Source organism: Eriocheir sinensis, chromosome 28 (assembly GCF_024679095.1).
Source record: "Eriocheir sinensis breed Jianghai 21 chromosome 28, ASM2467909v1, whole genome shotgun sequence".
NCBI classification, from domain to species: Eukaryota; Metazoa; Arthropoda; class Malacostraca; order Decapoda; family Varunidae; genus Eriocheir; species Eriocheir sinensis.
The window spans coordinates 13,972,561-13,990,384 of NC_066536.1; the positions used below are offsets into that span (position 1 = coordinate 13,972,561).

At 51.6% G+C, this 17,824-nt stretch overlaps 1 protein-coding gene across 20 annotated transcripts in view; it reads right to left on the reverse strand.

Annotated features, from left to right (window-relative positions):
- LOC127004599 (longitudinals lacking protein-like) overlaps nt 1-17,824 on the reverse strand; it is a 69,232-nt gene that overhangs the window by 19,802 nt on the left and 31,606 nt on the right. The window contains exon 5 of one of the 20 annotated variants that reach the window (XM_050872502.1): nt 485-1,762. The exons of 10 other annotated variants lie outside the window; for them this stretch is intronic. In XM_050872502.1, coding sequence (XP_050728459.1) covers nt 1,151-1,762 — 612 coding nt within the window. In that variant the 3' untranslated portion in view covers nt 485-1,150. 9 more of the 20 variants (XM_050872506.1, XM_050872507.1, XM_050872534.1 and 6 more) reach the window with 9 other exon arrangements.

Consider the following 17,824-nt stretch of genomic DNA (forward strand, 5'->3'; position numbering starts at 1 on the left):
AACTCCACTGCCCCACCCGTGTGCACCGACCTACAATGTCTCAGACTTACCAGCCCCACTACAAAAATTGTCATAAACCTCATTCACCCACCAGCCTCCTAAAACCTTCCTCCAACCACCCTCTACAGCCCCATAATGCATCTTTATCCACCTCACACCCACTGCCCCACAGCGTCTCCTTACACACACACACACACACACACACTGCTCCAGAAATCTCACCCTCTCCCTCATCTACAGCCCTTTTCACATCCCTCTCTTCTGCAGGTACAACATATCACGTTTAACACTACGTCCCCATGTCTCCGAGTCCTTGGAGCTCCCTTACCTTCATGAGCCGTGTTTGTGACTTTATATTAACAAAACATGAGGAAGCGGGTAGGTTAGTAGGTCGGTGGGTCTGAGGGAAAAGAGGATAGAAGGAGGGAAAGGGAAGGGAGGACGGTCAAGAGGTCGTTCAGGCAGAGGAGCAATGATCAAAGGGTTAGTTGAAAACTTTTTATTGAATTCGTCTGTAATAATTTCACTCGGTCACTCATTTGGTGAAAAACAATATCAATGCTAGATAGAAAACAAGATCACAACTTCACGCAAGAGTAATACGTAAAACTAAAGTTATAAAACAGATCCACTGGACCAACACGCCCGACACCCGCCCAACGGTAACACAGAAACACGTGACGCTGAGTTCGTGCAGGATGTTGCACGTCAGGGACACAGCTAACACAAGGCAAACGCGGAGAGTGTACCCCGCATGGCACAGCGATGCAGACTGTCTTTTGTTACCTCCCTTCACTCACTGCCTCCCGTTCACTGCCGCCTCGAGTCCATCACAACACCATTTATACAGCTGACTCACCAGCAGCCAAAGCCAAGCGTCCTCTGAAGCTGTCAGTGTCTGTACAAGTCACGAACAAGTTGTTACCAACCACTGCAGAAATTCCGGTGACTTTTGCGGATGCTGACATGGCTCAACCCATTTAATGACTAACTGTTGGACAGGCAGCGTGATAGTCACGCTTGTGCTCCATTGGCCTGCACATCACTCTGAATGTTATGTATTATATTATATGGCATAATCGTGGCTCCGTCTTTTTTTTTTTTTTTTTTTTTTTTTTCGGTTACTGGGCTGATAGTCACGGGGCTGTGTTCAGGACTGGTGGCTGTAGCCGTCGTGGCGAGACTCCCCGCTCACCGCCTCCTGCCGCACATTTATGAACTCCGTGAAGGGACTGAAGGGGCTGTCATCGACGAGGTCCTCCTGGGCCTGATCGCTGAGGCCTGCCTTCTGTCTGGGTGCGTGTCGGAGAGGCAGCGCCGCAGCCTCCTGGGATCTCGTGGTCATTTTATATGGCACGTGACCTTGAACAGACTCCCGCCTTCCCACTGCGGCCTTGTGGACGGCGCCTGAGAGCTGCTGCTCCACTCGGGGGTCTTGCGGGCTGGCCAGGGACTCGGAGATGAACCCGAGGCCAGCGGTGTCCTCCGAGGCACTGGGTTCGTCGGGCGTCGTGCTGTAAAACAGAGCCTGAGACCCGTGGCGGGACTCAATGTGCATTTTTAGGTTACTCTTACGATTGGCCCGGTGGGAGCAGTGGGGGCACTGGTACGGCTTCTCCCCCGTGTGGATTTGAAAGTGCCGGTTGAGGAGGTAGTTTCGCTTGCTGCCCTGAAACTGTCGTCCACACACGGGGCACTGAACACACGCCCTGCCCGCCGCCCCGTCGCTGCCTTCGCCGCCGCCATGTTGCTGCGGGGGCCCCTGCCGACGAGAACACGAGCTTCAGCAACACTCCTCACCCAGGCGTGAGCAACACTCCCACATCCAACACTATCCCGTCCGCTCAAGGCACGTCACTCACCACACCCATAGCCTTGCCACAAAGCCTCACGCCGCCCGTCACAACCCCGTCACCGTGGCACTTAACAACCATGTCTGGCGTCACACCGAGGAGGAGTATGAACGATAATAAGATGAAGAAGAATAAGTTTAATGCGAAACTAAGATTAACAAGATAATGGTAACAAAACAACAGGAGGCTGACACGTTACGCAGGGCGCACATCTGCCGCGGGAGAAAGCAGCGGAGTGATTGTGGCGGGTGCAGTGTGTGCCTCGCTGCGCCTTTACGTCTTCTCCCTTGGCCAGGCCGGGGCAGGACGGGGAGCTCTTTCTTTCCTCGGCCTGAGGCTGCGTAATCTTGTTTTTATATATAGTTATCATAGTTAACTTGCCACATTGCCACGTGTTTTTTTTACTATCCATCACAGTCATTATAAAAATAATCAACAATCCACGGCAAGAATCGGACTAACAATCTCGCAGCAGCAGCCAAGACTGACTGCATTCTGTCCTAGATGGTTTTCTGATGAGCATCGTACAGCTAAAGGAAAAAAAAAAAAAAAACAGCACGCGAGTAACTCGGCTCACGTGCAATTGGCGTTAGGGTTGCTTGCCCAGGGGTCCGCGTGGGGCGGCGGGGGCGGCTCCTGGTTTGGCGGGGGTGGCTCGTGGTTTGGCGGGGGTGGCTCGTGGGCGGGGCGGCGGCGACACACGAGGAGGTGCTGCTGCATGTTGTACTTCTGGTTGGTGCGGTGCTGGCAGAACGGGCACGAGAAAGGCTTCTGGCCCGCGTGGATGCTCAGGTGCCTCTTGAGGTTGTATTTCTGGTATCTACCAGTGAAAGCTTTGCCGCAGAGGTGACACGTAGCCACGGTGTCCTCCTGAACCTGGCCCGGAGGCAGCACCAGGGACATCGTGTGGGAGGGAGGATGTGGCTGGTCCCTGGCCACCACTGGGCCCTCCTCGGCCTTGCCCTGCTGCTGCTGCCACGCCTGCCGACCATACGAGCCTCCTCCCTCCCCCTGCAAAGTGCAAAGATCTCAGAGGTGACCCCACACAGCCACACACACTCGGCCTCATCCCACACTACCACCCACCACCTCTCGCCTCCCTCGGGAGTCCTTATCACAGACACACCTTTATCTCGTTCCTTTATGCTTAGATACTTTTTCCTTTCATAGTTTCTATCGAGTGTAATGCTACTGATCGTATACACAAGCCAACCCAGATACCCTTCCTGACGACCTCCTCCTCCTCCTCCTCCTCCTCCACACCATCATCATCATCACCACACGCCCACACACGGCAGTACGCGGGGACTCAAGTCCTCTGATACCATATAAACGACGTCCTCTGCGGCAGGCAGCAGGAAGGCGCCACACACACAAACATATCCGAGGCGTGCATGGTGCCAGGCTACAAAGGACTCCTGGAGGCTGGCGTGCATGGCGAGGACACACACCGCGCGGCTCAGAGGGAGGGGCTCAGCACGCTGGCCGGCACCTTCTGGCTCAGTGTCTCGTTGGCACAGTTGGAGTCTTGTGTCTGGTCCGTCACGTCTGCCGCGGGGGACTGGTGGTGGGGCGGCGGGCCTGGGTGGTGGGGATGGTCCAGGGCGGCGTGGGCGGCGGCAGGCGGCTGGTTGTGTACGCGTTCCAGGTGCCGCTCAAGGTTGTAGCGGCGGTTGAACTGGTGGCCGCATTGAGTGCAGTTGAAGGGACGCACGCCGCGGTGGATGTTGAGGTGTCGCTTCAGGTTGTACTTGTGGTACTTGCCGCTGAAATGCACTCCACACACGGGGCAGTCATTCCCCTCCGAGGCCCCGTCGCCGGGAGACACCTGCGGCTGCAGTGCGCGGGGCAACAGCACAGGTGGGTGATGGTGGTGGTGGTGGTACGGGTCGGTCTGTAACACAAGGCCACACCTCAGACTCTGGCCGCACAAGTTTATCATCAATAATTTATGTTCCACACAACCCTCTGCTCCACCAACAAGGTTTGTCTAGTAGCGGAGGACTTCTCAGCGACACACGACACGCAGCCCCTCCACCCACAGCCATCTAGTGCTCATCCCTCCTGCCGATAGTGTCTCCCGAGCCCTGGGTGACTCAACCCTGCCTGACATGAGGAATTAGCGCCCACGTCCGTTCAGGCACGGACGAGACGAGGACTGGCGACACAACCCCACGACACCATAACACCACAACAAATGCAGGTCTGCTTCATACTTGTGTGGCGAGGCGAGTGTGAGATAAGTGTGTTTTCTGAGCAGCCGAACGCCTCCATGCTTCCTCAGCAAAGCAAACAGCGACGCGCCGCCCTGAGAAGGCCACTAAGCACGGGCAGTAGACTGCGGCGGGCGGGTATGAGGGGAAGGCGGCAGTCCGGTACCGGGAGAAACAACACCTTGTGGCATGAACCTTTACATCCACTTTCGAAAAATAAGACGACAATGATTCTATAATGATGATGATGATGATAATAATAATAATAATAATAATAATAATAATAATAATAATAATAATAATAATAATAATAATAATAATACAGATAGTGAAAAAAAAAAACAAGGGATAAAACCAAATGAAAAGAACCAGCCGCTGAATGCCGTTCTTGACAAGAACAATCCAATAACCATAACAAGAGCAACACTGTCACGGCCTTCCCCCCAGCATGCACGGGCGTGACGGCCGCCACGGCTACTGCGGCAGCGTGGTGCCGTGCCTGGCCAGCAGGTGGCCCTTGAGGTGACTCTTCCTGTTGAAGGCGTGGGGGCACAGGGTACACTGGAAGGGCCGCAGCCCCGCGTGGATGCTGAGGTGCTGCTTAAGGTTGAAGGTGCGCTGTGACCGCCGCCCGCGGAACTCCCGCCCACACACACCGCAGACGGAACTGCCCTCGCCCCCCTCCGCCTCCTCCCGCCACAGGCCGGCCAGGGGCGGACCGCCAACGCCACCCTCCCCGGGGAAACCGCCGCACGCCTGCCGGCAAAACAGTCTCAGGTCACCACACCACCAATACCAGTGACAGCACACAGCCTAACTCACCAATGATACTATACCACCTCTACCTGTACCCGTGGCAGCACACAGCCTCAACTCACCACCGCCGGCAGCGACACAACAACACTACAACACTTGGCACACCTAATGCCATCACTGGCACACACATAAACGTGAAAGAAAATTAATCATTATTACCAAGTAACACCAAGCCTTTCCCTTTCTTACAACGGAAGAGAAAATTATCCACCAGTTTCATATTCACCACCACAGCTACCACCACCACCATCATCACCAACACAGCCCTCACTAACGCCACCAACACAAACGCCACGCCAGGAAAAAAAAACATCCAAATCTCACCACCACTGACTCTCACCACCGGAACCAACCGCCTACACGCGTCCCCACTATCACCACCACCACTACCACTGCGAGGAAGCTATGTCAAGACTACCAACACCACCACCAACAACAACAACAACATACTCCACCCAGGTCATCACGCACAATCCCTACACACTAATACGACGCCATGACAACGTGTATGGATGAAGCACTCACCCGTCAACCCACCCACTCACCCGCCTCAGTCCGTCCCCCACCACCCCCTCCACACACCCACACACGTAACCAACCCCACAAGTAATACCCACACACCCACATACATATACAGTCCCTCCACCCATTGACTTTATGACCCCCCCACCTCACACACATACCACCATATTTCACCCATTTCATCCACATACCTCACCCATTCACCCACACCAGTTCACAGTCCACCCATAGCATTTCTCCACTCGCTTGCTTCACCCATCCACGCCCACTGCCATCATAGCCACCCCCCCCCCCACAACCATCCCTTCCTTCCTCTATTCTTCCTACCACCCACACCCACAACCCATTCACCCACCCTCACCCGTCCCCACTTTCTCCCCTCCCCCACCCATTGGACCAGGGTAACATTGCTCTCTCTCTCTCTCTCTCTCTCTCTCTCTCTCTCTCTCTCTCTCTCTCTCTCTCTCTCTCTCTCTCTCTCTCTCTCTCTCTCTCTCTCTCTCTCTCTCTCTCTCTCAGTGGATACATAAGCACGGTTGTTTTATTTCTAGTGTTTTATTTCAATAGTACTTTTGTCTTTATACATTCATTAAGATTTGTCGCTCTCGTTTTTTTTTATATATATATTTGTAGTTTTATTATTATTATTATTATTATTATTATTATTATTATTATTATTATTATTATTATTATCATTATTTGCTGCCTTGGTTATATATACATAGGCTTGCCCGCAACGTAAGCAAACAAACACACACACACACACACACATTCTCTCTCTCTCGTAATACCTTTTGACGAAACACACCTGAACAAAAACAACAACCAAAAACAACCAAAACAACAACCCACACCTGCAATACTTGATAAGCCAGATAAACAGGAAAAAAAAAATAAGAAAAATGTAATGCATAATCACCTCCTCATCTAAGACTTTTTTTTTCTCTCTCTCTTCCATCTTCTGCACATTTTCTCTCGTTTTTCTTTCTTTTACCAACCTCTTTTTCTACCTCTTCTTTCTCAACCAATTCTTTTTCCTCCTCTCCCACTTGTCTTTTTCTTTATTCCTTTCCTACTGTGTGTTTTTCCTTCAATTATTCTTCCCATTCGCTTTTAAGTCTCACCCAATCACCTTTTTTTCCCTCCTTCTCATCCACTCGTTCTTCTATCGTCTCCTTTCCGACTCGTTTTTATTTCCATCAACTCTATTCGTCTCGCGCTATCACCATATTTCTTCCTCCTTCATTTCCTCTCCTATTGTTTTCTTTTCCTTCAACTTTTTTCCCGATTGCCATTTTCCTTCTTCCTCCTCTTCATTTGTTCTCCCTCCTTCTTTTCCTCTCGTGTTGTTTTCTTTTCCTTCAACTTTTTCTCCAATTCGACGCCCTTCAGTCTCATTCGGTCACCATTTTCCTTTTTCCTCCTCTCCCACTTGTTCCTTTTCATTCTTATCCTTTCCTACTCTTTTCATTTTCCTTTCCTTCAACCTTTCAATTCATTCGGTCACCATTTTCCTTCTTCCTCCCCTCCCACTTGTTCCTTTTCATTCTTATCCTTTCCTACTCTTTTAATTTTCCTTTCCTTCAACCTTTCCTTCCATTCGGTCACCATTTTCCTTCTTCCTTCTCTCCCACTCGTTCCTTTTCGTTCTTATCCTTTCCTACTCTTTTCTTTTTCCTTTCCTTCAACCTTTCCTTCCATTCGATCACCATTTTTCTTCCTCCTTCTCCTTTCCTACTCGGGGTTTTCTTTTACCTTCAACTTTCTCTCCCACTCAAGCACCCTTCAGCCTCATCCCATCAGCGTCTGGTTCTTGTGCAGCGTGCCCAGGTGTCTCCGCAGGTGGGTCTTCCTGACGAAGGTCTGCGGACACCAGTGGCAGCGGAACGGCCTCACCCCGGAGTGGATGGCCAGGTGCTGCTTCAGGTTGTTTTTGCGGTTGTTCCCGAAAAAGTTCTGTCCGCACACGAGGCACACGGTATCGCTCTGTGCCGCCTGATGTGTGACCTCGCTCTGTGACCCTGTGGCGAAGGGGAAGGTGACCAGCTGCCCTAGGTGCCCCCCATCCTCCTCCTCCTTCACCACCTCCTCCTGCCCCTCTGCCCGTGCCCCCGCCAGTATGAGCTCGCCCTGGAAAAGCATAGACAATGACCAACTGTGCTGACTGACCTGAGGCGATGCTAATACTGAGGCTAAGGTTAAAATGGGTCTCTCTCTCTCTCTCTCTCTCTCTCTCTCTCTCTCTCTCTCTCTCTCACACACACACACAGACACACACACACAGTAATCATGGTGTATTTGTTCACACTTTTAGACGCATAGCAAACGTATGGTAATACTTTAGTCTCCCTCCCTCCCTCCCTCCTTCCCCTCCCCATCTCCCTCCCCCCCTTGCTCTTCCACTCCCCCATCTCCCTCCCCCTCTTCCACTTTTAGCTCGAAATATGAAGGCGATGAAGCGTAACGGAGACTGAAAAATGTTTAATAAGTATTGTGTTCTTCATAATGCAAGCGGTAATTCCACAAGGCCAAGTGGTGGTGATGGTGGTGATGGTGGTGATGATGGAGATAATAATGGTGGTGATGGTGGTGGTGACAATTATTTTTTACGTATCAACTTATTTTTTTCCTTTCAGTCTTCCATTTTATTTCTCTCTCTCTCTCTCTCTCTCTCTCTCTCTCTCTCTCTCTCTCTCTCTCTCTCTCTCTCTCTCTCTCCGCTTAAGGGCACTCGTAAATAAATAAAAGAGCAAAAGTGTGACGAACTTTTATTGTTGGGATTGCCACGACAGAGGACCACGAGGGAAGGAAGGAAGGAAGGAAGGAAGGAAGGAAGGAAGGAAGGAAGGGAAGAGAAGGAGAAGTAAGGAGAACAGGGAAAGGAAAGGAAGGAAGGAGGGTAGTGAGGGAGAAAGAAGGAAGGAAGAGAAGATATGGGGAAGTAAGAAGAACAGGGAAAGGAAGGGAAGGAAGGAGGGTAGTGAGAGAGGAGGGAGGAAGAGAGGAAGGAAGGAGGAAGAGAAAGATAAGGAACGGGAGATAAGGAGAACAGGGACAGGAAAAAAGGAAGAACGATAGTGAGGGGGGAAGAAAGGAAGGATGGAGGAAGAGAAAGATAAGGAAGGGGAGATAAGGAAAACAGGGAAAGGAAGGGAAGAGAGGAAAGTGGCACCGAGATCCACCCTCCTCCTCCTCCTCCTCTTCTTCCTCCTCCTCCTCCCGTAGCCACTAGACACACCGTTTTGACTCGTGCTGGCAACTCACACTCAGCATCAGATCACCGTCAATCAGATAGGTACAAAGCTAAAGTATTATTATTTATTTACCTAACACAACTTTCGTCCACGCGTGAGTGAATGAATGAGTGAGTATGTGTTTTGAACCGTCCTTTGCCTCCTTCTCTCTCTCTCTCTCTCTCTCTCTCTCTCTCTCTCTCTCTCTCTCTCTCTCTCTCTCTCTCTCTCTCTCTCTCTCTCTCTCTCTCATCCTCTGTTTACTCAGTTCTTTCAGTTCTCTCTTCCTTCTTTCCTTTCTCTACCGTGAGTGAGTGTTTTGATCCGTTTTTTGCCTCCCTTTCTGTCTCTTCCCTTTCTTTCTTTCTCTCTCCACTCTTTGCTCCATCCTCCATTCCCTCAATTCCTCCATTTCTTTCTTCCTTCTTTCCTTTCTCTACCGTGAGTGAGTGTTTTGAACCTTTATTTACCTTCTTTTCTCTCTCTTCAGTCTTTCTCTCAGCTCTTCGCACCATCCTCCATTCCCTCAGTTCCTCCATTTCTTTCTTCCTTCTTTCCTTTCTCCTCCGTTCGTGTAATACCCGTGTCTGCGTTGTGTTGTTATTCATTATCATTATTCATCTTCAGAGACTCGCCAGACCAGAACAGTCACTGACCAACACGATACAGATGAGAAAAAAAAAACAAGACTGCCAGGTGGTGGTCCAAGACGGTACAAAGGTGACATAACAAGTGGCCGTGAAAAGGACAGGTTAATTAATGCCCAGGTAGGTACGGATAACACCTGATCAAAATGGCACACAGGTAGCGAACAACAGGTGGCACAGTAGTTCATCAAGGTGTGCCAATGTGTCTGTCTGTCTGTCTATCGGTTGGTTGGTTGGTGTGCGTGTGTGTAGCCGGCAGCGTCACCCTTCTTCCTCCAAGTTGTGTGTCTCAGGAGCTGCCTAGATGGTCGTTCCGCGGAAGAAAAGTTGTTGGAAAGTGCTTGAAGGAGTGTTGTTGAGCGAAAGGGGGGGGGGGGGAGAGAGAGAGAGAGAGAGAGAGAGAGAGAGAGAGAGAGAGAGAGAGAGAGAGAGAGAATGAGGGGGGGGAGGAAATTGTGGGTTCTTAACTTACGCATGACGGTATACAACTGTCAGATCTGAGGCCTTTACGCTGGTGTGTGTGTGTGTGTGTGTGTGTGTGTGTGTGTGTGTGTGTGTGTGTGTGAATGTATATTATGTTACGCGTATATGTATCAATGCATCCTACTGTATCAAAATAGATCACTATCACTGAAGCGCTGCCGTTCATTCATGTCCCTTCTTCACCATCCTCATGATCGTGAACTTAGCAAACACTTCCTATGTATCTCAAGCAAGGCTCCCTCCTCCTCCTCCTCCTCTTCCCAAGGTAGTACAATGCGCGACTTTTCCTAACAGGGTACGAAGGTCATCTCACACTTGCCCTCCTCTATCCCCGCCTTCTGTACCTAAGCCTACTGCACCTCCTTCGCCTCCCGCCCCTCCTCCTCCACCGCCTCCTGCTCCTCCTCCTTCAGCAGCCTCCATTTTCTGCACGTGCTCGATGGCCTTGTGCACGGAGGCGAAGTGCCGCTTCATGGACACTTTCTGGTTGAAGGACATGCTGCAGATGGGGCACGTGAAGGGCCGCAGCCCCGCGTGGATGGTGAGGTGCTTTTTGAGGTTGTATTTGTGGTAGTCACCGCGGAAGATCTTGCCGCACTCCGGACACGAGGAGCCCTTCATGAGGGACACGGTGAGGGTCTGCGAGGTGGAGGGGGACAAGATGGTATTGGCGGAGGAGAAGGAGCCACTGCAGCTATTAACCGCGGAGGTCGAGTGGAGGAGAGTTTTGGAGGAGGCAAAAGAGGCTGAGGAGGAGCGCGAGGTCGATTGGTCGGGTATGGAGAGGAGTGTGCGAGCGATGGCGACCTCCGAGGTGGAGAGATGCAAGTGTTCCCGAGGGCGCGGATTTCTGGAGGCCACCTGGAAAATAGTACCCAGGTCAGGAAGGGCTTTCTCCCTCTGTCACTCACTCACTCACTCACTCAGTCTCACACTCACTCGTTTACTCGTTAACTTGTTGACACTAGATGACCTCTTTTCTGTTTTCGGACCTTTTTTTCCATTTTCTTTTTTCTCCAACGGTGCACGACTGTTTGGACTTTGTCCTCTTTTTTGCTGTTGTCGCTTGGCTGGCTTTTTGATGCAGAAAGCTTCATTCCCTCACACAGTCTCACTTCCACACTCATTGCCTCTCGCTATCTCTCTCTTTCTCTCTCTCACTCTTTTTCGCAATACCTTTTCTTGTCCTTCTTTAGTATGGGACAAACACACGACTCGTCCTTCCTGCACACCATCACCAAGACCGAGGCCTGGCCCGAGACAGCCGCCGCCACCACCACGACACGACACTGCACGACGAAGATTGCCAACGCGAGACGAGGATATAAGAACACAACTCGAAGATGAACATACGTATACACAAATGGGCAAGTGGACACAAGACGAGGATAAAGGTGACGTCTTCCCTCGTTAACCACAAGACTGGGTGACCTTCGCTTCCTTGACACTATCAGGGGATGAGGAAGCCGAGTAACGGGGGATCAGGAATCTGAGTAACGAGTCTCCCCACCGTTCCTCTACGTTCGCTTGGAGAGTGTGGTAGGCAAGCGTGTGTGCAGCAGAAGCGGACAGGTACTAGCTGCAGTGGAAGCAATATACACCAGAGGACGAACAGGCGATGAAATGAGTAAGACAGGACTGAAAATAACCTTCCTTCCTGCTTCTCTTTCTTCCTCCCTTTCATCCCTTCATTTTTCGTATCAGTTGGGAGGTGAGGAAGGGGCGTGTAGAGACAACTATGTAAGGAAGGGGAGCGGGCGGTAGTAATTAAAACAGGCCAAGGGTGGAAAAATAAGTCCGTAAGAATGCTGCCCCAGCAAAAAGAAGATTGAGAAAGATCCCCCCCCCCCCGAAAAAAAAAAGTACCCAAACCTTCCCCCCACGGGCACCTCTCCCCCACCCCCATCTTAACCCCTCCCCACCCCCCACCCCCGTCCTCCCCTTCAGAGGCATCAAACACCATTTATTACGTCTGGCGCTCTTTATTGGATTATGCGAAGGACACGGGAGAGCGAGGAACAGCTGCTTGTTATCATCTGCGTCAGGGAAGGGAAGGGAAAGCATGGGAAGGGAAGGGAAGGGGAGGGGAGGGAAGGGAAGGGAAGGGATGATAAGGCAAGTGAAGGGAACGGAAAGGAAGGGAAAGATATGGAAGCACAAGATAGGATGGGAAGAGAAAGGAAGAAAGGGACGAGATGGAATAGAATGGGAAAGGAGGGGAAGGGAATGGGTAAAATGGATGTAATGGTAGGGACGGGAAGGGATACATATAGAGGAAGTTAAGGGAAGGGCAAGGTAAGGAAAATAAAGGGAGGAAAGGAAGGGCAGGGAAGGGAAGGGAAAGGAAAGGAAGGGGAGGGAAAGGTGCGGGTGTATTGTGGAATGTAACAATGAGATAGCGTTATGAGGCTGGAATGTGATCTTAATTAATTCAGTGGTTGTTAGGTTGTGTGTCGTGAGGTGTGGTGAGGTGGTGTTGGTGTGGTGTCCGGTGAGGCACGCCACAGGAGCGCTGCCCTCACTCCCCCGCGTTACACCGCCGGCGTGCGTGACAAGGCTTACAGGTAGACACGAGTACAGAGATGCAAACAGTCGCGGTACAAACACCAAGGGCTCGTCACGTCTGCCTGTCCTCCGGAAGCCCACAAAATTACAATGGCGTCATTGCTCCATGTCTTTAACATTTATGATCTTTCTTTCTATCTTAATCTACATCTTTCCCTCGTCTCTATGCTTACTTTTCCTTTTCCTTCATCGGGAGTCACGAGGTGTCGCCGTTGAGGTGCTGCCGAGTCCAGTGTCCGTGAGTCTGCTTCTTCGCCGCGCAGACAGACAGTCATGGAAGTGTCATCTCGCCCTTATCGTGTGTAAATGTAACCTTCTTACCCAATATTACTTTACTTTCAAAACTACATTTAAACCTACGTATCCATGAGTTTACTTGGCCTACACATGTTCAGTACAATAGTTAAGACACTACCCAGCGCTGCCGCCGTGGCAGCGCACTACACTCGCCACGGCCGGGCTGCGACGCCTCGGCCCTCGGCGTGACTGACTTGCCTGCCTCCCCTGGCGGCGGGCAGTCAATGATCGCCAGCGATCGCCATCCCGTTAGTTAAGGATACAGCGGCAGAGGCGGACCCGCCAGAGAGATGGCATCCTGGTCGTTGGGGGAGGCCTTGGGGGGCCTGGGCGACCACTCAGGCGGAACCTCCCCTTGCTGGCTGCTCTTCACGCCATGGACCGTCTCGAGGTGCCGCTTCATGTTACACTTTTGGTTAAAGGCGGCGGGGCACGACGGACACGGGTACGGCCTCGCCCCGCTGTGGATGCTCATGTGCCGCTTCAGGTTGTACTTCTGGTAGCCGCCGTGGAAACGCTGGCCGCAGGTGGGGCAAGTGGTGAAGGAGGTGGTGGTGGTGGTGGCGTTGTGGCGCTCCTCGCTCCCCTGCAAGACAAGGCCACTCTCAGACCACCACCAGCACTACCCCCGCCACTACCTACAAGACTACACACACCTGCACCTACCACACCGCCGGGCACAGACGGGAGGAGGACCCAACAGCCGCTGTGACCGGGGCCAGCAGCGAAGGTGTCGAGTCGCTCCCTCACCACCCAGCCGACTCACGACTCACCCGAGAGGGAAGTCGAAGTAACTTTTCTCATACTGACATGGCTGACTGACTGGATGACTGACTAGCTGACTGGCTGACTGACTTAACTGACTGACTGGCTGAATGTCAAAGTGCGTCTAAACAACCACAAAACAAATATGGTAACATGTTCACCACGAGTGCTCCAAAAGTTTAAGAGAACGAAACGAAACGAAGTGAAAATAAAAAGCCAAGAGGAAAAGGAAAAAAATAACGACTCGGAAAACAAAGGTCGAGAAAAAAAAAGATAAATGTAAAGAAAACGATCCGCCTCTCTCTCTCTCTCTCTCTCAACACACACACACACACACACACACACACACACAGCAACCGCAAACAAAAAGAAATGGTAAAACGAAACCAAACGGGAGATCATGTAAAAAAAAAAAAAATGCTTCCCAACAAAGAAAAAGCGCAGGAAAAAAACAAAAAACTAACGAGAAAAAATAAACAAAAGTGCAAGAGAACAATACAAAATCTCTCTCTCTCTCTCTCTCTCTCTCTCTCTCTCTCTCTCTCTCTCTCTCTCTCTCTCTCTCTCTCTCTCTCACACACACACACACACACACACACCTGGTCCCTCACTGCATAACATCGTGTCTGAAGGCCATGTGGCGAGCGAGGTTTCCGTTCCTGTTCGACTGGTAGGGGCACACGGGGCAGCGGTACGGCTTGACACCAGTGTGGATGCGCAGGTGCCTCTGTAGGTTGGTCCGCTCCGAGAACCCGCGGCCGCACAGGTAGCACAGGTAGCGGGCGTCAGGTGAGACTCCCTTGGCGCCGGCCAGACTCAGGCTCCCTCCCGCTTCCGATCCTTCACCTCCTTCTCCTCCTCCTCTTTCGCTTTCTCTTCCTCCTCTATTACCTCCTTCCCCACCTCCTCTTCCTCTTCCTCCTCTTCCCCCCACGTCCGCCTCCAGCCTCTGCAATAAACCCAGTTCTCACTATATGCAGGCGGATGAGTGGTTTGTTTCGTGTCCCTATACATTTATCTTTGTCCCTTCATACACTCATCTCCGTCCCCCTTTGTCCTTACCCTAATGTTCCTGCCCCTCAGCCTTAACCTGTCTCTCCCCACTCTTTAGTTCCCTTACTCTTCACCCGGATATTTTGCCCTTATTCACTTTGCCCTTGGTCCTTCGATAGCCCAACCCTTACCCTTAGTCTTACCCGGAGATTTTGCCCTTATTCACTTTGCCCTTGGTCCTTCGATAGCCCAACCCTTACCCGGAGATTTTGCCCTTATTCACTTTGCCCTTGGTCCTTCGATAGCCTAACTTTTACCCTTACCCTTCTTCAGTATTCTCAGTTCTACACGTTTCAATAACACCTGTTGGGAATTGACGAGAAAGAAAAAAAAAATGTTTTTTTTTTTTTTTTTTTTTTGTTTGTTTTTTGTTGTTTGGTAGTGGTGGTGTTAAGTCCAATGGCTCTGACACACCCTTTACTCTCGGCCCTTCGTCAGCCTAGCTCTTAGCCTTACTTAGCCTCCCCCAGCACTCCAACTCGACACCTATCAATCTTGGCCACTCTTTACTACTCTCTTTCATAGGAGCAGCGATTAGCGGGCTTTTTTTCCCTTACCCTTGAGCTGCTTCCCTTACTGTAAAAAAAATCAACACCATTTGGTAATTGACGTGAATGAAAAGGTAAGTAGATGAATATTTTTTATGTGGTGTTAGTTCAAACGTAAAACAACGATAAAATGACTGTTATTGAGGAAGTATCTGATCGTTTGTAGTCCCCGCGGCCCAGTTTCCTTAAAGGGTTGTGATGTACAGGCAAAGCTATACAGATGGTAGGTAGGTGGAAGATAACTCGAGGTCAGATGTCAAATAACTTTATGGAAGAAGGTGGTTTGATTATTCTGCTCATTACAACATTATTTTTCGTTACAGGTGTGTGTGTGTGTGTGTGTGTGTGTGTGTGTGTGTGTGTGTGTGTGTGTGTGTGTGTGTGTGTGTGTGTGTGTGTGTGTGTGTGTGTGTTTCTGACTCTGGAAGTAACACATAGAGCGATAACTTTTTTTTTTTCGTTAATATACTGTATAGATCTTTAACATGTACTAACACGTATACGTAGGTACGACTGTGTGTGTGTGTGTGTGTGTGTGTGTGTGTGTGTGTGTGTGTGTGTGTTTCTTTACGACATCAATACACACAACACCGCAGGCAACATCCACGGAGGCGCCCAAGCAACACCACAAGGACACCACCGCCGCCGTCACTGCCGCCTCGGTCTCGGAGATGGCGGAGGAGACGCTGGCCGAGGACGAGGGGGGCGAGGAGGGGCAGGGGGGAGGGGAGGAGTTGAGGCTTCATGGGGATCGGGATGTGAGGATAGAGATGGATGATGTCACTTGGTGGGGGGCGGGGAGGAGGCTTCAGCTGGGGGTGGGGGTGGAAAGGGGGATGAGGCTTGGGCTGGGGCTGGGGATTGGTCTGGTGCCGGAAATGACGTATTGCAATGCGGAGAGTCCATGGGCAGCGGCGTGGTATGGCGTCACTTGGAGGGGGGCGATGGCGTGGCTTCAGCAGGGGCCTGGGCTGGTTCCGGGGCCGGGGCTGGGTCTTTGCCGGGCGAGGGGTCAGCGGGGAGCGGTGCGGCGTGGTGCCTCTTGACGTGCCGCTCGAGGTTGCTGCGCCTGTTGCAGGAGAAGGAGCAGTGGCAGCAGGTGTGTGGCTTGGCGCCGGTGTGGATCCAGAGGTGACGGCGGAGCGAGGCGCGGCAGGTGAACTGGCGGCCGCACGCCCCGCAGAGCAAGGCGTGGGGAGGCGGGCTGCCCGGCGCGACGCTCTCCCCGCCCACCACAACCACCCGCACCGCCTGCAACACGACAAGGGGGTGGGTGGGTGGGTGCTCATGCTTACCGCTCCGTCAGTCCGTCCACCGTCCAGCTAATCACTGTGCTCTGCCATGTATCCCCCCCCCCCCGCTCTTCAAATAGTGTTGTTTTTCGGTAAAGGACACAGAGCAGAGTAGGAAGAAAAGGAAAAGAAAATACCCTCCAAAACTCGCTCCTGCTACGGTAATAGAGGAAGCCAAGAGAGGTTGATCAGTTATAGAGCTCCAGGTAGGGTAGCACCATTCCTCCTAACCGGTCTCATCCTTCCCTGCCCTGCCCCGTCTGCGCCCACCTCCCTTGTCACGCTCAGTCTCATGTTTCGCCTTCCTCCCCTCCGTCTGCATATATACAAGCCACTTATACATATTTCTCATCTCAGAGCACTTATTTGTTCCGTCGAATTTACGTTTATTTTGTTCATATATTTGTTCCCCTGTGACCTGCCCTTTGTATGACTGAACAGATGGTTAAAAACAAGTCTGGAGTCAATATTGATTTCTGTTGTTGTCTTTACCTGTGTGCAAAGTAATGTATCAAAACAACAAAACCCAGATTTTTTCAATTTAACGAGAAGCGTCAAAACTCTGTTCACTGGCCCTCAGCACAAGACCTTCCCATTGAGGGTTAAGACAAGACAGGCTTTGACGTGCCACTCCCTAACAAAGCCTCTCAGTTCATCGGTTGGTTTTATTAACTGGCACAGGTCCTCGTAACAAAAGTGTAATGACCACTTGCCTTACTCTGCCGCCTGTGTCTGTCTGCCAGGGACCCATAAACAGGTTCTGCCCGTTAATTAATCATCAGGACGAAGGTTGCTTTAGTCAACAACTCGTGAGTCTAATCAATTAAATGCTTTATTGTCGGGTTAACTGTACAGAGCTCGGCTACAGAGACGACAGAACCACCGATCGAAAACGTCCCTCCGACCCGCCAGTTATGTCCCACGCCCCCGTCCAAGAATCCTGAACCCCGTCCCGCCACGCCCCGTCCTTCCTCACCCCACCCCGACCTGCCTTCCTCTCCCCCTCACTACTCAAAGGTTGGAGGCGTCGCTGGGCTGCTCCTTGAGGAGGGGGTGCGAGGCGGCGGCGGGCTGTCCCTGGTGCACGGCGAGGATGTGGTACTTGAGGTTGCCCTTCTGGTTGGCGCGGTGGGGGCAGAAGGGGCAGAGGAAGGGCTTCTCGCCGCGGTGGATCATGAGGTGCCGCTTCATGTTGTACTTGGAGTAGCGGCCGTGGAAGGCTTTGTTGCAGAAGCGGCAGTTGACTTGAAATTGTTCCTCTTGGGTGTTGCTGCCGCCGTCGGGGGAGGTGGCCGGTGATGACGCGGAAGCCTGCTGGTGTTGGTGGTGGTGCTGCTGTTGGTTCTGCGTCGATGGTGGTGGAAATGAATGGCGGTGGTGTTGGTGGTGGTGGTGCGCCGGGTGAGTCTGTAAAGCAAGACTCCCGTTTAGTGGCGGCCACCTCACAGCAGCTCCTCGTGAACACCATAAATCATCCCTCCTCTACCTCTTCTTTTACTTTCCATTCCTCTTCTCTTCTCTAAACCCTTGAAACAGA